The sequence below is a fragment of the Theropithecus gelada genome, chromosome 14 (genome assembly GCF_003255815.1).
Source record: "Theropithecus gelada isolate Dixy chromosome 14, Tgel_1.0, whole genome shotgun sequence".
Lineage (NCBI taxonomy): Eukaryota > Metazoa > Chordata > Mammalia > Primates > Cercopithecidae > Theropithecus > Theropithecus gelada.
Window position 1 is genome coordinate 48103200 of NC_037682.1, and position 22235 is coordinate 48125434.

Below are 22235 nucleotides of genomic sequence, written 5' to 3' on the forward strand. Positions count from 1 at the left end.
CCCCTCCCGCCGTCCTAGACCCCCGCCTAGCCCAGGTCGGTCTCCGCGGACCCACAACGGACCCACGGACGGACAGACAGACGGGAGGACGGCCAGCCGCGAGCGCCCGGGCGGCGGCAGGGGGGCGGGGAGGCGACGGCTGTGGCGTGAGGAGCAGGAGCAGGTGCAGCGGCGGCGGCGGGCGGGGCCGGGACCTGGCGCGGAGCGGGGGCCGCGGCACGGGCGGGCGGCAGGGACCGGGAGGCCGCGACTCGGAGTCAGCCCCGCCGGGTCTCGCGCCGTGCCGGGGAGCCGGAATTGAGCCGGGTGGGGTGGTGACTCCGGAGAACGCAGGATCCCAAGGAGACAGAGAGGACGAGAGCTGGAGGGGGATCCGGAGAGCGGCGGAGGCGCTCCGAGAAGGGTGGAGTAGGACATAGCGGGCACACCTGGAGGGGAGACGGGCGGGGGTGGCCAGGACCTGAGCTGGAGCCTGGGAGCCCCGGAGGCCAGGCAGGTGAGGCGGGAGACCCGGAGGTGGGGGTGAGGTCCGGTTAGTGGGAGAGATCCGGAGGTGTTAAGTTCTGAGCTGGGCTGAGAAGGTAGGCTGGGAGAGGAGACGGGCTCTCAGTGGGAGACCCAGGGTGATCAGCTGGCGGGGTAAGCTGAGGGAGGACCCAGGGCCAGGTGGAGAGCCGGCAGGGTTGGGGGCTCCCTAGGCGGCAGGCAGGTGGGCTCAAGGGTGAGGCTGGTTTTTTGTTTTGTTTGTTGTTTGTTTTCTGTTTTTGAGACGGAGTCTCGCTCTGTCACCCAGGCTGGAGTGCAATGGCATGATCTGGGCTCACTGCAACCTCCGCCTCCCGGGTTCAAGTGGTTCTCCTGCCTCAGCCTCCTGAGTAGCTGGGATTACAGGTGCGCACCACCACGCCCAGCTAACTTTTTTATTTTTAGTAAAGATGGGGTTTCACCATGTTGGTCAGGCTAGTCTCGAACTCCTGACGTCGTGATCTGCCCGCCTCAGCCTCCCAAAGTACTGGGATTACAGGCATGAGCCACCGCGCCCGGCCTGAGGCTGATATTAAGAAGTGAAGTGGGATGCAGGTGGAGGTGAGGAAGAGTCTGGTGGGGAGTTATCTCAGAAGCGAGGCCAGCACAGGCTGAGTGCAGCCCAAGGGTGAGAGGGTGCCCACGGAGAGGACGCTGCAGTGAGGCCCTAGGCCACGACCCAGGGGTGCCTCTGATGGGGGAAGCCCCTCCCTGGGGGTCACCAGAGCCATGCTGTCCCGCAAGGGCATCATCCCCGAGGAGTACGTGCTGACACGCCTGGCGGAGGACCCTGCCGAGCCCAGGTACCGCGCCCGCGAGCGTAGGGCCCGCTTTGTGTCCAAGAAAGGCAACTGCAACGTGGCCCACAAGAACATCCGGGAGCAGGGCCGTTTCCTGCAGGACGTGTTCACCACACTGGTGGACCTCAAGTGGCCACACACACTGCTCATCTTCACCATGTCCTTCCTGTGCAGCTGGCTGCTATTCGCCATGGTGTGGTGGCTCATCGCCTTCGCCCACGGCGACCTGGCCCCCAACGAGGGCACTGCTGAGCCCTGTGTCACCAGCATCCACTCCTTTTCGTCTGCCTTCCTTTTCTCCATTGAGGTCCAAGTGACTATTGGCTTTGGCGGGCGCATGGTGACTGAGGAGTGCCCACTGGCCATCCTGATCCTCATCGTGCAGAACATCGTGGGGCTCATGATCAACGCCATCATGCTTGGCTGCATCTTCATGAAGACTGCCCAGGCCCACCGCAGGGCCGAGACCCTCATCTTCAGCAAGCACGCGGTGATCGCCCTGCGCCACGGCCGCCTCTGCTTCATGCTTCGTGTGGGCGACCTCCGCAAGAGCATGATCATCAGCGCCACCATCCACATGCAGGTGGTGCGCAAGACCACCAGCCCCGAGGGCGAGGTGGTGCCCCTCCACCAGGTGGACATCCCCATGGAGAACGGTGTGGGTGGCAACAGCATCTTCCTGGTGGCCCCGCTGATCATCTACCACGTCATCGATGCCAACAGCCCACTCTATGACCTGGCACCCAGTGACCTGCACCACCACCAGGACCTCGAGATCATCGTCATCCTGGAAGGCGTGGTGGAAACCACGGGCATCACCACCCAGGCCCGCACCTCCTACCTGGCCGATGAGATCCTGTGGGGCCAGCGCTTTGTCCCCATTGTAGCTGAGGAGGACGGACGTTACTCTGTGGACTACTCCAAGTTTGGCAACACCATCAAAGTGCCCACTCCACTCTGCACGGCCCGCCAGCTTGATGAGGACCACAGCCTACTGGAAGCTCTGACCCTCGCCTCAGCCCGCGGGCCCTTGCGCAAGCGTAGCTTGGCCATGGCCAAGGCCAAGCCCAAGTTCAGCATCTCTCCGGATTCTCTGTCCTGAGCCATGGTCTCTCCGCTCCCCCCACACGCGTGCGTACACACAGACCGTGTGGTATGGTATGTAGCCCAGCCAGGGCCTGGTGTGAGGCTGGGCTAGCCTCAGCTCAGCCTCCCCCTGCTGCTCATCCAGGGTGTTACAAGGCACTTGTCACTATGCTATTTCTGGCCTCAGCAGGAACCTGTACTGGGTTATTTTTGTCCTTGCTCCTCCCAACCCAATTCAGGATTGCCTCACCCCTCTCCCCTGCCCAAGGCTGCAGAGGCTGTGGGAGGTGCTGGGCCCTAAAGCTGTGTGTCCAGCCAGTCCTAGCTCCCCACAATTGACCAGCCACACACTGGGCAGGTGGCTAGGGAAGAACAATCCCCTGAGGGCTGCTGCTTTGCTTCTTTGGCTTCAAGAAATGCCTGTGGTCAGGCCCCAGCTCTCCTTGGTCCCTGAAAAAGCACCCGGCTAAGGGTTGGGCCTGGCCAGCAGTTGATGAGAGTGTGTTCCCACTGGAGGATTGGTGCTGTGAAGCCTACACCGACAGGGACAGCCTGGGGCTGACGGGGCTCCCCTCCGAGGGCCAGTTTCGGGGCTGGAAGGGGAGGAAGCACGGGAAGGTGACCTGAGGAGGCTTGGCTTTGCAGAGCCCCGCTCAGGCACAGGGAGGAGGAGATGCCAGTGCTCCTGCCTTTTGCCACATCGGCCTCCTGCAATGAGGGCTCTGTGGGCTGGGGCTACTGCCCCTGCCTACTTCCCACCTGTCCCCAGAGGCTGAGGAGAGGGTGTCCTGTGCCCACCACACATGATTAGGCCTTAGGCCCAACTCTGGTCCTGGCTGTACGACAGTGGCTGCCACTCACTTTGTCCACAGGGTGGCTTGGGGTTGGGTGTCTTTGGGTTGCTGGAAAAGGTGTGGGAAGGTTCAGGATGGTGGGAGGGAGTGAGGTCCCTGAGGTGAAGAGGCCCTTGGTCCTAACGGGTTTGACCCGCGCCTGGACCCTTGGAGCAGTGTTGTGTGAACTTGCTTAGAACTCTGCCTTCTCCGTTGTCAATAAAGCCTCCCCCTCATGACCTAAACTCTGGGCTTTTCTTGCTGGGGAGCAGCAAGCATGCTGGTGGGAAGGGAGGCAGGGACTGGCAGCTGCCACCCCCTTCAAGAGGCGCCACAGACCCTAGTACGGAGGCCAGGGGAGGGATGGAAGGCTGGCACCTCTTCCCCCAGCTCAGGGGGACTTTCCCCCTCCTGCCTCAGGTGGCCCAGCCCTGTCAGCCTGTCTGGCCAACTCAGCCTTTGGGCACTCACTAGGCTCTGCAGCCCTGGACTCTGTCTCTACTCCCAGGGACTTGCTGGAAGGGTGGAGTGCCCAGGGAGAGGGGTAGAGGTGTCATAGGCATTAGTGTAGTAATTGGAGCCCTCTCGAGACAACTGCCTGGGTTTGAATTCTGGCTCTAGCTGTATGACTTTTGTCAAGTAACTTAACCTCTCTGTGTCTCAGTTGCCTCATCTATAACACGGATGCTAATAGTACCTACCTCATAGAATTGTTTTGGGAGTAAACGAAAAACATGTAAAATGCTGAAGTGCCTGGTCTACAGTAAGTGCTCAATAAATGTTAACTATTGTGATTGCTGCTGAATCAGCTACATGATGAGAAAACTGGCCAAACAAGTGTTAAAGAGAGACGGTGCTTTTATTTTGCCCTTGGTCATGTTTATTTGCCGGGTCTTTCTTTCCACACCGTGCCCCCTTCCCAGCTGAGACTATGATTTTAGGGGCTGTGGCAATGCCTGTGACCTGGTCTCCTTGTCTCCATCTCACCCACTGCAATCCATCTGCCACGCAGCCTCCAGGGTGGTCTTAGAAGGGTGGGTCACCCCCCACCCCCACCATGAAATACCTTCGGTAGTCCCCATCACCTCTGGGTCAAGGCTAGCTTCTTAGCCAGCCAATTCAGGCTGTGACTGCCTCTCCGGCTTTATGGCCCACTGTTTTCTTGCCAGGAGTCTGCACTTGCCCACCCACTTCCCTGGGTACCTCGCTGTCCTATCCCTCCTGGCACATAATGTTGAGCTTCCTACCTCCCAGACCTCGCTTATGTTATTCCCTTGGCCTGGACTGCCCAGGCCTCATCTCTGTCTGTTGAAATCCATAAAAATCCAGGCTGAATGATGCCTCCTTGAAACCTTCCCTGATTTCTCTGGAAAGGAAGGTCCCTTCCCTCCCCTATGCTATGGGCATTCTCCTTTTGCCTACGTTTAGGGGTCTCTCTCCCCATCCCCAAGTCCATGGCTTCCTGAGGTCAGGGACTGGGACTCAGCACTGTGGCTGGCTTACACGGAGTAGGTGCTACATGAATGAAAAATGAATGAATGAATAACGGATGGATGCGTACAGGACAAAGTCAGGGTTATTGCTACAGTGTGAGGCCTGCAGACAGGGCATCAGTGAGGGTCTGTCCCAGGCAGCTCCAGAGGCAGGGCCAAGGGGCCAGGAAGTTGTCGCTGCTGGTCTGAGCTCTAAGCTGCCCCCTCCCGGCACCCATGCAGTCCCCAGCGCTGATTCCCTTCCTTGCAGAGCTGACACATTTCTGGTTTAGAGGGTGAAGGGGTGAAAGCTACTCAGAGTCAGCCTCAGCCTAGCATTCTAGGAGGCTGGCTCTTGCGACTCAGCTTGGCTGCCCTTAAGGCCAAGGAGAAGGGCCAGACTCACTAATAAGGACCTGCTGGCAGCACCATCCTTGGAGCCCCATCCAGAGTAACCTTCCTCCACCTGCCAGGGACCTTAAGCTGCTGGTGAGTGTGAAGCCCACAGAACTGAGGGCTTAGCACCACCTGCTGGCCACAAAGAAGACTTACTTCAGCAGAGAAAATCAGGGCCACTGGTCCTAGCTTTTCCACCAAACCTGAGGGAGACCCCCAGCCTTAAGGCATAACCCAGGGCGGGGCTGGAAAGCTCCAGGCATAGAGAGGCAGTTCGATCAAGCCTCCCTCCTCCGCGAAGGTGTTCTTGCCCACTGATGGTGCTACCTCCATCTGGGGGTACCCTTTCTCTATGGCACTAGCCTCAACTGGACAAAGAAGTTCACCTGAGTGCTACTCAGCCCAGCAGGAACTTTTGTGATAATTTTGTTTGTGATATTCAGCCTCCAGGACTGCATTCATTAGTCATCACGTGACAGCAGAGGAAGCAGTCCAGCCCGTCCACACGCTATGTGCAGAGCTGGCTCGACTACAGGGCCCCTGAAAAGGAGAAGGGAAGTACCGCGTGTCACTGTGGCCCAGCAGGACTATGAGAGAAGCACCATTCTCCTTTGAGTTTTTAGATGAGGAAACAGGATCAGAAAGGGTGGTGTCTTCGACCATTCAGGCTTCTATAACAAAATACCATAGACTGGGTGGCTTATAAACAATAGACGTTTATTATTCACAGTCTGGAAGCTGGGAAGTCCAAGATCAAGGTGCCCGTGGATTCAGTGTCTGCTGAAGACCTGCTTCTTAAATGGCTGTCTTTCCCCTGTAACCTTACATGGTGGAAGGTGTGAGGGAGCTCTCTGGGGCCTTGTTACACAAGGGCACCAATCCCATTCACGAGGGCTCCACCCTCATCACCTAATCACCTCCCAAAGGCCCCACTTCCAAATACCATCACCTTGGGTGTTAGGATTTAACATGTGCATTTTAGGGGGACACAGACATTTAGCCTATAGCAGGAGGTAATTTGCCAAGATCTCACAGCTAGTAGGAGGCAGGTCCAAGATTTCAGTCAAAGTCTGTCTAATGCCACAGCCCTGCTCTTCCCTCTCCCTCTTCCCCACAGCACACAGTCCCAGTGACCCAAGCTCCAGCTTTTAGTAGGGCTGCACCTTGTTGTGTCACATTCACCACAGGGAGAAAGCTGTCTCCAGACCAAGGGCAAGAGGGAAGGTGGAACTCAGCAAGCCCCTGGGGTTACCTGAGACCCCAGATTGGAAACTGGCAGCAGGCTTGGCTGTTCTGTGACAGCCTAGATTATGTCTAAAACACCTATGGAGTTAGAACAACCTCATTGGCACTTTTTCTGGCCCACGTGCATGGTGAGTCCTCCATCTTCCTCCTCCTTACAGGAAGACTGAGGTCTTTGCCTTCCAGGCTCTTCTCCCAGCCAGTCAATTGGGCACATCTGCTACCCATCTGTCCCCAACTCATATCAATGGTGTAAGATGTGTCCTGGGCCTCAGTCCTGAGCTTCAGAGGGAAGGCAAGCCAGGCCACCCTCTTCCTGTGTGCTACTCTAGAAAAACTAGCCCACTCGCACACTAGAACCTGCCCAGGCCTAACACCTGTGGATTCGGCATCTCCAGCCAATGTCACCATGAGACCCACCAAAGCCCCACTAATGTGCACCTCTGGCCCTTCTGCTGGAGAGGACTCACGCAGCTTCTCCAGGGCCCACGCTCTCTTCACGGGCAGGAGGCTCTGTCCATCTGAGCTCCTTCCCCACATCTTTTTCTAGGGAGAACTTTCCCAGGGAGCTTGCATTCACAGGAGGAGAGCCACCCTGACACTCCACAGGTCTCTGGGCTCCCCAGGGCCTCTGAGGTCTCCCCAGGCCCAGATAACAGACACTCTGTGTTGTACCAAGTGTCCAGATAACTTTAGAAAGAAGACATGAATTCCGTTCATCAAAGTCATGTTGACCTCAGGTCCAAAGAACAACAGATTGATTCCAGCTTGAAAGAAGCTGGGGAAAGGAAGAACAGTGGGGTTAGTCGGAGCTGGGCCAGAAGTACCTTTTGTGCTGGATTCTGGGTTATTGGCAGCCCCCCTGCCAGATCTATCCACCTAGGGCACTGACTCTTTATGGGAGGGGAAGCAGGTGCTACCCACACCCTATTCTAGTTCCACTCTGGGCAGGTCCAACTCTGGAGTGATGTGAAGAGCAGGCTGCCTGGACTGGCCAACCTGGGTCCAGGAGTTTGAACTTCTCCCTTTCCCCTGACCTCAGTTCCTGGCAGGCACCAAGGCCAATGAGTGGAACGAGTAATACAAAGTGCCTGTGCAACTCCACAGCTTATTACCTTCAGTGGGGGAAGCAACAATGTTTGGGTATGCAGCACAGGTTGGCACTACCTAGACGCTGTCTATAGCTTATAGGATCCAGTTAACCCTTTTGTTAGTCACACACCTCCCCTTCATGAAATACTGTTCCCTGCAGCACAAATATGTCCCAACCTCCTCCTCCCCAGATCATCAGCCCCCAGCTGAAGCAAACCAGACTTTGGGTAGTCTTTCCTCTGTTTACTCTTGACTTCATTTGATCAATTCCAGTTTTTTTCATAATGCCATTATTATTGCGGGAAGGGGAGTAACTTCAAGGTAATCCAGAGAGAAGCAAATGCAACACAGTTCTGACTGCGATGCAGATTCCTTTTTGTTAAATGCCGACTGTCTCCTTGGTTTCCCATTCACCTGGGAAGTAGAAGAATAAAAATCATTCCATGGTTCCATCCAAGGAGGGCGGCTCCAACAGTGTGCTCTTGAGCAGGCTGTCTGGGTCATCAGGAAAAGTCACTCCAGTTACTCACGTATTCTCTGAGAAACCTTGTCATCTCTGCCATCTGTCTCTGTGTAGGAACTGCCAAAGTCCTTCAGTTCCCCATCTCAAATAAGCGGTGAATGGGTTACTTCCCTCATTCGAATCCTTCAGTCCCTCCTTGTGTCAGTTTGGATCTTCCAGGAAGCAGCTTTCAAGATGGAGTCAGAAGTACAAGTGAGTACTTAGGGGTGGTTCCATGAAAGATAAAGGAGAGAGACTGTAGCGGGGAAAGCCTCAGACCACAGTGCAGGCTGACTATGAAGGGAGAGGCAGGGGGAATGAGGGAGGACTAAGATGAGCCTCAGGCTTCAGTACAGTAAGTCCTCATTTAATGGAGTTGATAGGATCTAGGAAACTATGACTTTAAATAAAATAATGTAGAACAAAACCAATTTTCCCATAAGCTATAAGAAAGAATTAAGTTCACAGCGTATTTCTGGTCATAAAATACATCAACATTCTAAATAAGGACCAAACACTTCAATATTTAACACTGAAATAAATGTTTACATATACATTTAAGAATGATTACTAGGCCAGGCACGGTGGCTCATGCCTGTAATCCTCGCACTTTGGGAGCCCAAGGCAGGAGGATAGCTTGAGCTCAGGAGTTCGAGACCAGCCTAGACAACATGGCAAGACCTTATCTCTACAAAAAACACCAAAAAAATTAGCCAGGCATGGTGACCTGCGCCTGTAGTCCCACCTACTCAGGAAACTGAGGTGGGAGTATTGCTTGAGCCCAGGAAGTAGAGGTTACAGTAGGCCAAGATTGTGCCACTGCACTCTGGCCTGGGTGACAGAGTGTGAGACTTTGTCTTGAAAAAAAAAAAATTACTAAAAACAAATAATTATTCACCCAATGATTCCAGTTCAGAGTTGTGGGTGGCCAGAGCCTATCCCAGTGGCTCAGAGCACTAAGTGGGCATCAACCCTGGAGAGGATGGCATCCGGCTGTAAGGCATGCTCACACCCACACCCTCACTCAGACTGGCACCATTTAGACACCCCAATTTACTGAAAGTGCTCATCTCTGGGATCTGAGAGGAAACCAGAGTACCTGATGAAAACCCATGCAGAACATGCAAACTCCACAGAGCCAGTGGCTCAGGTTGGGAATTGATTTTTTTTTCATCAATGTGATAACAAAATGACATCAAACAAAATGATGTTATTCTAGCACCTAATACACAACTCTGAGGAAGTCGTGGCCATCTCAGATCCCCGAGATCAGCAGCTGGAGATCTCGGGATGTAGTTCAGTATTCCAGCATCAGCTCCCAACACGGAGCTCCTGCCTTGCTCAGTCAATGGCAGGAGCAGTGCGGGGAGAGCAGGGCACCAGCTGGAATACTGAAGCAGATCCCTGAGATCTGCAGCTGGAGCCCGTCAGCTGACTGCACTCCTCACACAGGCTCTCTCTCGAGGGGGCCTCAGAGGCACATCTCTGTGGCTACCACACTCCTTTTGGTCAAAGCTCAGGTTCCTGAGGAGTTGTAGCACTTAGCTTATGCTGTGTTAACAAAGCCAGTATAAAACAGTGGCTTTAAAAAACATTTTAAATATTAATGTATTAATAAAAATAAATATTTAAAATGTTTTACATATTAAAAGTATTTTCCAAGTATTTGAGAGTTGGCTCTGCCAGCTCTGCTGATCTCAGATCTGCTCACATGGAGTCAGGTGGCTGTCATCTAATCTAGCCTGGCCTCCACTGGAGCAACAAGGATGTGGGAGCCAGCATCTCTCATCCTCCAGCAGGCTAGTCTGGACCTGTCCTTCTCTCAGCACCATTAGAAGCACACAAGGAAGCAAATGAAGACACACAAGGCCTCTTGGGGCGTACACTGGGAACTGGCACGCCTTCACTGCTGTCTCCTTATGTTGGCTGAAAGACGTCACATGGTTGGAGACACTGCAGAGTTACACAGCAATGGACATGAATGCAGGGAAGGGTGAAGGACTGGAGTCATCTTTTCAAACAACTGCAGAATCCAGCTGATCATAAAGGATTTGTTTTCTTTTTCCATAAGTATCATTGCTGATGTTGCCTAACTAGTTTCTTCCTTCCTCCTCTCTCAATGGCACCTGAATATCAGAGTCAGAGAAAGGCAAGAAATATGACAACAGTCACAAATATCATAAGAAACATTTGAAAACCACTTTTTATCCAGTTTTCTCATTGTCTTAGATCCAACAGGAATAAGTCCTGTGAATCTAAATGGCCAACTTTAGATAAAGAGCCATTCTTCTTAATTGATTATTCCACTTCTCCTAAAGTATTTATAATGAGATGTACTAGCTGTTGTGCAGATTTTGCCTTGACAGGCCCATAAATAATTGAGGGCCCTTTTATTATCTAAAACTATTTTAACCAACACATTTTCACAGGTCTCTTGGGCCTCTAAAGCTTGAGCTGTTTTATTTACTATTTGGGCCATAGTCAGGGATAAAAATGTTTAGAAACATGTTTTAGTTTAGAAATACCTAGTGAGGGTTAGAAATTCTTAGTCAAAATAGTGAAATCTGATGGTAAGTTATTGATCAGATAAAGTATGAGGAATTCCCCTCTCTGAGCCATAGTTTCTAAATGTGTGAGAAAAACAAGCAGCCCACACATAGTTCAGGGCCTGGTCTGAACACTCAAGTCTGGTTCATTCACAGAGATATAATACTTGCTTAGTAACTTGGAGAAACAGAGGGAGGCTTTACAACACATCACCCCAGAGTCACAAACCACCATACAAAGGTCAGATGGCATGTGACAGCTAGGTCCTCTGTGAAAGGAAACTGGATTGGAACAGAGCCAACATTCCCAACACCTGATGGTGAAGAGGGACTGACAAAGTCCTCTCCAGCAGGCCTGTCCCTTGAGTCTCGTAAGGTTGGCAGCAGCCGCCCTAAAAGCTTTTTCCTAGCCCAAGACACAGGGCTGAACTTTGCTTTGGAGCCCCTTACCTTTTTCCAACGAATCCAAATTAATAAAATTAATAAAATCAATCCAACAGCTAATGGAATAAGCCACTTATAAGTGGAAGAGACATCTGTCTTCTCAGGTTCTGCAGAGAGAGAAGGAAAACATTAACAGGAAACCTACAGGCAAGGGCCAGAGAAACCACACAACTGCTGCTGGGATCTGTGTGGTTGTGTCATCCTCCTTGTCAGAGATTTAACCACCAGCCCTCTACCACATGTCTCAGCGTCTCCATTCCTATCACATATACCTCCACACACCGAACAGTGTATGTAGCGCTTGCCAAAAATATGGAAGATGAACACCACATACCACATAAGTGTGCCACCCTCATCTTCAAACCTTCTGTAATAGGACACCATCTTCTACTCCTATGTGCATACCACACAGACAACACCTCATACCATACATGCAAGGTATATTTCCATTTCATACTCCCAGTGGACACACATACCCTCCCTGCAGCCCTGCACACACCACCCATACACACTCCTACTCCTTACTTCCAAGAATAATTCCTCTCTCCCCAGGACCATCCTGGGCCCCATCTGGCATAGCCTGACCACATTCCTCAGTGCCCCCAGTCACTCCCTGCCTTCTTTACTCCTCTCAGACCCAAGGAGATGCATTTTACCAGCAGAGCTACCCTACCCAAGACCAGAGCTATGACCAGGGCATATGAGCTCAAAAAGCCCCACCCCACCAGCAGGAGTGGGTCTGCCGTGAACTGTGTTTTAAGGATCCAGTGTGCCTGGGGAAGGCACTGAGCATTTGCAGAACCACTCTACTGTAGCCTCCCCATCTTGGGACACAGCCCGTAAAACAAGACTACTGGCCAGGCGCGGTGGCTCATGCCTGTAATCTCAGCACTTTGGGAGGCCAAAGCAGGCGGATTACCTGAGGTCAGGAGTTCGAGACAAGCCTGACCAACATGGAGAAACCCCATCTCTACTAAAAATACAAAATCAACTGTGCGTGGTGGTGCATGCCTGTAGACCCAGCTACTCAGGAGGCTGAGGCAGGAGAATCGCTTGAACATGGGAGGCAGAGGTTGTGGTGAGCTGAGATCACGCCATTGAACTCCAGCCTGGGCAACAAAAGCAAAACTCCATCTCAAAAAAAAAAAAAAAAAAAAGACAAGACTATTGATTCAGCCTCTACCAGCCTACCAGCCAACAGTTTACAGTGAACCTAGAGCCTGACTAGAAGGGCTGCTAGCAGGACTGGTCCCTGGCCCCTGATAGCCCCTTATCCTCAGGGAACATGGGTAGGATACTGTCCCCATTCCCCTAGCAGCTGGCAGGTTCCCTATTTCAAGCCATATGGACCATCCAAAACCCTGAAGCTGCCATGAGCTGACAAGTCGCCCTGCTCCACCTGATGACTATGGTCACCACTCTAGACCATCTTCTGCCCAGGTGTAGGGACCTAAGCTGGGCTGCTGACTCTGGGGCTGAGCTAGGCCAGACCCCAGCTTGGTCCTTCCAGTCCAAGCTTTCTCTCCTTCCCCTTCAGTCCCCAGCTAAGACCCCGGGCTGTGTGGGAATAAGTCTTATGTTACAGTCCCTCAAGGCAGGGAAGAGAAGAAATGTCCAGAAAGACCCTTACCAGAAAGACTCTGCCGAGGAGCAGTCAGGTTAAAGTCGATGCTCACAGGAGTATGCAAGGACTCATGCCGTATCACACATCGGTAGACAGTCCCAGGGTCTTCCTGAGAGGAGTTCAGCTTCAAGTAGCTAGTGATGTTAAATGTACCATCCATATTCTTGATGGTGGGACCAGTGATGATGTTCTCAGAAATCACTACGTGATGGGGAGACTTCTGGGTCCTCTTCTCCCATGTTATATTAATATCCTTTGGATAGAACCTACTTGACTCACACATATATTTGCCTTCATTCTCTTTCACCACCGCTTGATCCTGAAACAATCTGCTAGTTGGGGAAGCTGCCAGGGAAAAAAAAGTCATACAAAGTTGGGCCCAGCAGCCTTTTATCCCTGCCACACCTTAAGCTAACTGGCTTCTACCATACCTTCACACCTGTGCATCACTGCTCCTGTAGCCAGATAAGACAAAAAACACAGGATGTCTACTCTTTTTAAAAGATGGGGACTCTGAGGCATAGATAATGCTGCAATCATGTCCAGCAATGAGCTGAAGATTTACAATATCAGACTGGGCACTCCTTAAGGGTAGGGAGGGATTAGCTTATTATCAGCCTGACATCTGACCCATGGCAAGCCTTCAGGACACGCAAGTGACTGAATGCAAGTCAGCTTGGGCTAAATATTCTGGGTATGTCGGTGCCAGTGCCAACCGAGTGTTGACATGCTGTGATCCCAACTCTCATAGCAATTTTGTAAAGCAGAGTTTTCTTAAGCTATGTTGTGCCACAGACACCTTTCATAATCTGAGGAAAGCCTTGGAACACTGTTGCGGTAGAGACTGCTAATTGCTCTTCAATTTCTATTCTATGCACTTTTAGCTGGCCATGACATATTCAGATTAAAGCTGTATCACCCAACCTCCACCGCAGGTATGTTTGGCCATGCAAACTCAAGGTCTAGTAGGTCTGGAATTAAGCAAAAGTGGCAAAAGCAACTTCTAGGAAGTATCCTTAAATTAAAAGGATGTCTTAAAAGACTGTCTCTTTCTCTCTGTCTGTCTCCTTCATATTTCCTGCAGGATGTCTGGAATACTATGTGATGACTGGAGATGGATAGGCCATTTCCAAACACAAGGTGGATGATACATACTGAAGAGGGCAGAGTGACAAGATAAAAGGATCATGGGTCCCAGATGATCACAGAGCTATCTGCCATATCTGCCGTTGGCTGGCTACATCAGTTCTGAAAGAAAAATAAACTGCCATTTCCACAACCACTATTGACTTCCAGTTTTCCCTCTCACATGAGAGGTCATCGCTCCCACCCTATAATAAGAACAAAAGCTGAACAAATTGAAAATCAACCACTTTTCTTAGATTCTTCGGAGAATTGAAGTGACAGGGCAAACTGCGACTCAGAAAGCTGGAGAAAGAAGGAGATTAAGAAAATTACAGCTAAGACAAAATTGCCTCATGCAGAAGCTGCTGGAGTCATAAACTGGTAGAAGTACTTAAGCAGTAACTCCGACAAACTAGTAAAGGATGAGTGTGAACTAGTTTGAGAATAAAAACCTCCTCAGGTTCTGGTCTTAGGGATGCTACCATACTTTCATGGGTTTTCATCCTCAGGACCCAGTCTTGGGGATGCTACCACACTGTCATGAGTTTTACCTCCAGGAACCCCAACAGATTCTCACAGTAAAGAGCCAAGAAAAATCTCCTCTTCTTTCTGGGGGATGGAAAGAAGTAATCATTTTAAAATACACCCAGATTATTCCCTCCATCTCAAGGGAAGATGTCAGAGCCTTATCTGACCTGGGAGACGAAAATTAGGCAACTCCAGCTGTCTATAGCCTTTCTGTATCACTTAAGAAGAGAGAAAAAGAAAAGGCTAAGAAACACTTCTGAAGGTCACAGTCCAGGGGCTCAGGCCACTAAAAGAATAAGATTAATTATAAAAGTATAAACAGATTCTCCTTCAACACTTTACTACCACATCAACAGGGATCCAGTATAATAACAGAAAATTACAAGTGAGAGAGCTACAAGGCACAGACCCTATTTAAGGAGTTCATAAGGAAACTCAAAGACAATAGGAAAGGAGAGAAAAAAGCACTAGAGAAACTGAAATCTCTGGCACCTATAGCTATAATAAGCATTAAACGCAACCCAGCTCCTAGCCAAATTAACATAAAGCTTCATAATAAAAGCCTGATATATAATATCTCTCTTTCAACTGAAAAATTACAAGACATGCTAAAAAGTACATAAAAACCAAGTAAACATCAGACCCAGACTCAGGTATGACACAGATTTTAGAATTATCATATAGGGACTTTTAAAAAACTATAATTAAAATGTTAACAGCACTAACAGAAAGAGCAGATAACATGCACAAACAGATGGGTAATATAAGCAGAGTGATGGAGATGCTAAGAAAGAACCAAAAGTGAATGCTAGAACTCAAAATATCATTAAAGAAATGAAGAATGCCTTGAGTGGGTTCATCAGTAGACTTGAAACTGACAAGGAGGCTGGGCACAGTGGCTCACACCTATAATCTCAGCACTTTGGGAGGCTGAGGTGGGTGGATCACCTGAGGTCAGGAGTTCGAGACCAGCCTGACCAACATGGAGAAACCCCATTTCTAATAAAAATACAAAATTAGCCAGGCATGGTGGCGCATGCCTGTAATCCCAGCTACTTGGGAGGCTGAGGCAGGAGAATCACTTGAAACTGGGAGGCGGAGGTTGCAGTGAGCCGAGATCGCACCACTGCACTCCAGACTGGGCAACAAGAGCAAAACTCCGTCTCAAAAAAAAAAAAAAAAAAGAAAGAAAAGAAAGAAAGAAAGAAACTGACAAGGAAAGAATCATTGAGCTTGAAGATGTTAATAGAAACTTCCCAAACTCAGAATGGTGTGGTGGCTCACGCCTATAATCCCAGCACTTTGGGAGGCCAAAGTGGGCAGATTGCTTGAGGTCAGCAGTTGGCGACCACCCTGGCCAACATGGCAAAACCCCGTCTCTACTTAAAAAACAAAAGTTAGCCAGGCATGGTTGTGCACTCTTGTAGTCCCAGCTACTCAGGAGGCTGAGGCACAAGAATCGCTTGAACCTGGGAAGCAGAGGTTGCAGTGAGCTGAGATCCTGCCACTGCACTCCAGCCTGGGAGACAGAATGAGACCCTGTCACAAACAAAAATTTTAAAAAAAGAAACTTCCCAAACTGAAATACAAGGAGAAAAAAGAATTTTTAAAAAACAGAATATCCAAGAACTGTGGGATACTACAAAAGGTGTAACAGATATATAATGGGAATACAAGAAGAAGAAAAGAGAAAGGAGCAGAAGAAATACTTTGAAGAAATAATGGCTGAGAATTTTCCAAAATTAATGATAGACACCAAACTACAGACCCAGGAAGCTTAGAGAATACCAGGCAGGATAAATATCCAAATATGCCTATCCACATCTAGCCATATCATATTTCAACTTTAGAAAGACAAAGATGGCCAAGCATGGCAGCTCACTCCCATAATCCCAGCACTTTCAGAGGCCAAGGCAGGTGGATCACTTGAGCTCAGAAGTTCGAGGCCAGCCTGGGCAACACGGCGAAATGCCATCTCTACAAAAAATACAAAAATTAGCCATGCTTGGTGGCACCCACGTGTGGCCCCAGCTACTTGGGAGGCTGAGGTGGGAGGATCACTTGAGCTTCAGCCCAGTAGGTCAAGGCTGCAATGAGCCGTGATCACACCATTGCACTCCAACCTGGGAAACAGAGTGGGACCCCATCTTGAAAGACGAAAGAAAAGAAAAGGGAAAAGAAAGGAAAGAGAGAGAGAGAGAGAAAGAAATGGAAGAAGGGAGGGAGAGAGGGAGGGAGGGAGGGAGGGAGGGAGGGAGGGAGGAAGGAAGGAAGGAAGGAAGGAAGGAAGGAAGGAAAAAGAAAAAAAGTCACAGGGAGAAAAACATACCTTACATATAGAGGAACAAGAACAGCACTGGACTTCTTGTCAGAAACAATGCAAGCAAGAAGAGAGTGAAGTGAAATTAATTTAAAGCATTGAAACTTTAAAAAGAGAAAACACCAACACGGAATCTTATATCCAGAACAATTTTCCTTCAAAGGTGAAGTATAAATAAAGACTTTCTCAGACAAACCTTTCACCAACAGATCTGCTGTGCGAGAAACATAAAAAGAAGTGCTTTGGCAGGCCAGGCATGGTGGCTCATACCTGTATGAGCACTTTGGGAGACCAAGGTGGGAGGATCACTTGAGCCCAGGGAGTTCAAGACCAGTCTGGGCAACGTAAGACTCCATATCTTTAAAAAAACAAACAAACAAACAAACAAACAAAGCCTTAAATTAGCAGGGCATGGTGGTGCACGCCTGTGGTCCCAGCTATTCCAGAGGCCAAGGTGGGAGTATTGCTAGTGCCCAGGAGGTCAAGGCTGCAGTGAGCCATGATTGCACCACTGCACTCCAGCCTGGACAACAGAGCGAGATGTTGCAGGAAGAAAGGAAAGAGAGGAGAGGGAAGGGGAGGGGAGAAAGTAAGGAAGAAAGTAAAGGAAGGAAGGAAGGAAGAGAGAGAGAGAAAGAGAAAGAAAGAAAAAGAAAGAAAGAAAGAGAGAGAGAGAGAAAGAAAGAAAGAAAGAAAGGAAGGAGGGAGGGAGGGAGGAAGGAAGGAAGGAAAGAGAAAGAAAGAAAGAAAGAAAGAGAAAGAAAGAAAGAAAAAGAAAGAAAGAAAGAAAAAGAAAGAAAGAAAGAAAAAGAAAGAAAGAAAAGAAAGAAAGAAAGAAAGAAAAGAAAGAAAGAAAGAAATTGAGTCAATAACTAACAAAAAAAAAAAAAAGAAGAAGAAGAAAATCATGTTCAAAAAAGGAAAGCACCAGGTTCAGATGGTTTCACAGGTTAATCCTACTAAACATTTAAGGAATAAAGAATGCCAGTTTTTTACAATTTCTTCCAGAAAGTAGAAGTAGACAGAGGGAACACATTCTACCTTATTCTGCTAGCCCAATATTACCCTACTGCCAAAACCACATAAATACATTGCCAGAAAAGATAACTACAGATCAATATCACTCATTAAAATACATACAAAATCCTCACGAAAATATTAGCAAATCTAATCCAACAATACAAAAAAAAATTATATACCATAACCAAGTATTACACATATGCAAGGCTGGCTCATCATTCAAAAATCAGTTAATGTAAGTCATCATATTAACAGGCTAAAGATAAAATTATATGATCATACCAATAATGCAAAAAAGTATTTGACAAAACCCAACAGTGACTCATGAAAAACTCCTAGCGAACTAGGAATAAAAGGGAAATTTCCTCAACTTGCTAAAGAATATCTACCAAAAAATAGCTAATGGTTAGATAGCTAGTGGTTAAAATCAGAAATGGGCAAGATGTCCCTTCTAACCACTCCTATGCAACATTGTAATGGAAGTCTAAGCTAGAATAACAGGACAAGAAAAGGAAATAAAAGATATAAAGTTAAAATGGAAGAAATGAGGCTGGGTGCAGTGGCTCACACAATGTAATCCCAGCACTTTGGGAGGCCAAGGGGGAGGGATGACTTGAGCTTAAGAGTTTGAAATCAGTCTAGGCAACATAGTGAGACCTCATCTCTATTAAAATAAAATAAAATAAAATAAAAATAAAAATAAAATAATGGAAGAAATAAAACTGTATTTTTCATAGACAGCATGATTTATGTAGAAAAATCTCAAGACTTGGCCAAAAAAAAAAAAAAAACCCTGGAATGAATAAGTGATTAAAGCAAGTTGCAGGATACAAAGTTAACAGGCAAAAATCAATTACTTGACAGGAATGAACAATTGAGCAATTGGAATTTGAAATTAAAAATATAATACCACTGGCCAGGTGTAGTGGCTCACACCTGTAATCCTAGCCCCTTGGGAGGCCGAAGCTGGTGGGTCATTTGAGGTCACGAGTTTGAGACCAGCCTGGCCAACTTGGTGAAATGCTGTCTCTACTAAAAATACAAAAATTAGCCAGGCATGGTGGTAGATGCCCATAATCCCAGCTACTTGGGAGGCTGAGACAGGAGAACTGCTTGAACCCGGGAGGCAGAGGTTGCAGTGAGCTGAGATGGTACCACTGCACTCCAGCCTGGGCAGCATAGCAAGACTCTGCCTCAAAAAAAAAAAAAAAAATGTCAATTTTCCCAACTTGATCTCTAGATTCAATGCAATCCCAATCAAAATCCCAGAAAGCTATTTTGCAGATATCAATAGATTATCAACTTTATATCGAAAGAAAAAACCCAGAGAGCTAACACTATACTGAAGAAAGGCAACAAAAATGAAGGACTAACACTACCTGACTTCCAGACTTACTACTAAAATACAGTAATCAAGACAGTGTGGTATGGGGGAAAGAAGAGAGAGATCAATGAAACTGAATAGGGCAGGGCGTGGTGGCTCACGCCTATAATCCCAACACTTTGGGAGAATGAGGCGGGTGAGATCACTTGAGCTCAGAAGTTCCAGACCAGCCTGGGCTACACGGCAAAACTCTATCTCTACAAAAATACAAAAATTTGCTGGGAGTGGTGGCACGAGCCTGTAGTACAAGCTACTCGGAAGGCTGAGATGGTAGGATTGCCTGGGCCCAGGAGGCAGAGGCTGCAGTGAGCCAAGATTGTGCCACTGCACTCCAGCCTGTATTTAAAAAAAAAAAAAAAAGAAACTGAATAGAAAGCCAGAAATGGATCCATACAAATATATTCAACTGATCTTTGACAAAGAAGCAAAGGCAATTCAATGGAGAAAGGACAGTCTTTTCAACAAATGATACTGGAACAATTAGGTGTTCATATGCAAAAAAAAAAAAAAAAAAAAAATGCATACAGATATAGAATATAGACACAAACCTTACACTTTCCACAAAAATTAAAGTAAACTGCCTCATAGACCTAAATGTCAATGGTAAAACTATAAACCTTCTAGACGATAACATAGGAGAAAATCTAGGTAGCCTTGGGTTTGGTGGTGAGCTTTAGGATACAATGTTAAGAGCATGATCCATGAAAGAAAAATGTAGTAAGTTCAACTTTTTAAAATTAAGAACTTCTGCTCTACAAAAGACATTGTTAAGACAATGAAAAGACAAGACACAGACTGTGAGAAAATATTTGTGAGACATCTATCTGATAAAGGCTTGTATCCAGAATATACAAGGGACTCTTAAAACATAACAATTTAAAAAATGAGCCCAGTTAAAAAAATAGGCAATCTGAACAAACATCTCATCAAAGAGGACATACAATTGCCAGTACTTTGGGAGGCCGAGACAGGCAGATCATTTGAGCCCAGGAGTTCAAGACCAGCCTGGGCAACATGACAAAACCCTATCTCTACAAAAAATACAAAAATTAGCCAGGCATGGAGATGTGCACCTGTAGTCCTAGCTACTTGGGAGGCTGAAACTTAGGAGAATCACCTGAGCCTGGGAAGTGAGCTGTAATCACACCACTGCACTCCAGCCTGGACGACCAATAAACACACACAAAAACAAGACATACGAATGGCAAGTAAGAACATGAAAAGATGTCCAACATTATGTCATTAGGGAACTGCTAATTAAAACAACAAATGAGATACCACTATATACTTACTAGAATGGCTAAAATCTGGGCCAAGTGTGGTGGCTCATGCATGTAATCTCAGTACTTTGGGAAGCTGAGGTGGGCAAATCACCTGAGGTGGGCAAATCACCTGAGGTCAGGAGTCCAAGACCAGCCTGGCCAACATGGTGAGATTCCGTCTCTACTGAAAATACAAAAATTAGCCAGGCATGGTGGCAGGCACCTGTAAGCCCAGCTACCTGGGAGGCTAAGGCAGGAGAATCACTTAAACCTGGGAGGTGGAGGTTGCAGTGATCCAAGGTCACACCACTGCACTCCAGTCTGGGCAACAGAGCGAGACTCTGTCTCAAAATAAATCTCCAAAAAAAAAAAAAAAAAAAAGGAATTGCCAAGAAGCACTGTACTCTAGTAGATAAAGTTGTTTCTTACGGGAGTACAGGTTAATAATTAAACAAATAAACAGAGTATGGTGGGTACAGGTTTCTCACTGTTGGAGTGGGAGTTTACAGATAAGCAAGAGAAGGATCTATGTGGTAATGGATTAAAGTTGGAGACATCAGTGAGAACAAATGTTTAATATAGGTACAGATGGTTACACATAGAAATATTTATAGATATGTATATATGCAGAGGTTAGTACACATACATATATTTCTTTGCTCTGTTGGCTGAGAGGATCTAGAATCCAATGATACCTCAGTAGCAAAAAGTACACTTAGTGTACTTGGTCTTGGTTTCTAATATCATTTTCCAATAAAAGGAACCAAAGTTTCTTGGAGTATTGGTTGGTTCTAGGACTAGAACCAGGAAATATACAAGAGAGGAAATATACAATATGAGTCTGGAGCATCTTATAGTGCCAAAAAGTAAAAAGTGCTTAAAATCAAACAAAATCCTTGATATGGATTTTCCAAAAATTAAATAAAACAAAAAATAAAATAATAAAATAAAACAAAATCTTACAATGATTGGGGTATGTCAATGTGACACAAGAGCCAAGCGAATGAGCTCCCAGTGGCCAAAGCTGGAACAATTTGAGAAAAAATAAAGTAGTACTGCATTATAACACAAAGTATAAAATAAATATCCTTGAGTCCTTATTGATATCAATGATTGAATAAATTCATAAATAGGAGAAAAGAGATAAATCTCCCATGCAGAAGAATTCTTTAAAAAATTATGTAGATACTCCACCCCCAAGGAGGAAGAACATAAGTAACCCCCCACCTTAAGTGTGGGCTGCACAGAGTGACTTCCTTTCCAAGAGTACAGTATGAAAATAGGGGCAAGAGTAACTTTTCAGTAGAGAAACCAGACAAACACTACTTCAACTACATGGTCAAGGTCAACATCAACAGTCATAAGTCATGTGATTTGATGTGATGAAAATAGCAGTTTACCTCTGCAATGTTCCTCCAAAAACCCATAACCCCAAGTCCAATTATGAGGAAAACAGCAGACAAATCCTAATTGAGTGACATCTTGCAATATACCTGACCAATACCCTCACCAAACTGTTAAGGACATCAAAAATAAGGTCTAAGAAACTGTCACAGCAAAAAGGAGCCTAAGAACATATAACAATTAAATGCAATGTATTCTGATGGGATCCTAGAGCAGAAAAAGGACATTAGGTAAAAACTAAGGAAATAGGAATAAACTACAGACTTTAATTATAGTAAAATGTCAATATGGGTTCATTAATTATATCAAGGTACCAAACGAATGCAAGATGTTAATAATAGGGGAAATGGTATGCAAGATGAGAGTGATATGAGAACTCTCATACTATTTTTGCAATGTTTCTGTAAATCCAAAACTGTCCTAAAAAAAAAAAAAATCTATTAATGTCTTTAAAAGCCACTGTTGGCCAGGCATGGTAGTTCATCCCTGTAATGCCAGCACATCGAGAGGCCAGGGCAGGAGGATCTCTTGAGGCCAGAAGTTGGAGACCAGCCTGGGCAACACAAGGCCCCATCTCTACAAAAGTGTAAAAATTAACCAGGCGTGGTGGCATGCACCCGAGGTCCTGGC

At 47.5% G+C, this 22235-nt stretch overlaps 2 protein-coding genes across 4 annotated transcripts in view; one reads left to right on the forward strand and one right to left on the reverse strand.

Annotated features, from left to right (window-relative positions):
- KCNJ11 (potassium voltage-gated channel subfamily J member 11) lies at positions 1-4084 on the forward strand. 3 transcript variants are annotated; one of them, XM_025357397.1, is made up of 3 exons: positions 252-496; positions 1270-1328; positions 1500-2804. In XM_025357397.1, the coding sequence occupies exon 3, from the start codon at positions 1516-1518 to the stop codon at positions 2425-2427; it is 912 nt and encodes a 303-aa protein (XP_025213182.1). In that variant the 5' UTR covers positions 252-496; positions 1270-1328; positions 1500-1515; the 3' UTR covers positions 2428-2804. The 3 variants fall into 3 exon arrangements, with proteins under 3 accessions (XP_025213181.1, XP_025213182.1, XP_025213180.1); XM_025357396.1 differs by lacking the exons at positions 252-496; positions 1270-1328 and adding an exon at positions 1-163 and having other exon boundaries at positions 1500-4084; XM_025357395.1 differs by having other exon boundaries at positions 470-496; positions 1270-2804.
- NCR3LG1 (natural killer cell cytotoxicity receptor 3 ligand 1) overlaps positions 2945-22235 on the reverse strand; it is a 25291-nt gene continuing 6000 nt past the window's right edge. Inside the window, exons 3-5 of the mRNA XM_025355796.1 lie at positions 12569-12907; positions 10945-11045; positions 2945-3004 (exon numbers count right to left, since the gene is read on the reverse strand). Coding sequence (XP_025211581.1) covers positions 2945-3004; positions 10945-11045; positions 12569-12907 — 500 coding nt within the window. The remainder of the gene's footprint in view (positions 3005-10944; positions 11046-12568; positions 12908-22235) is intronic.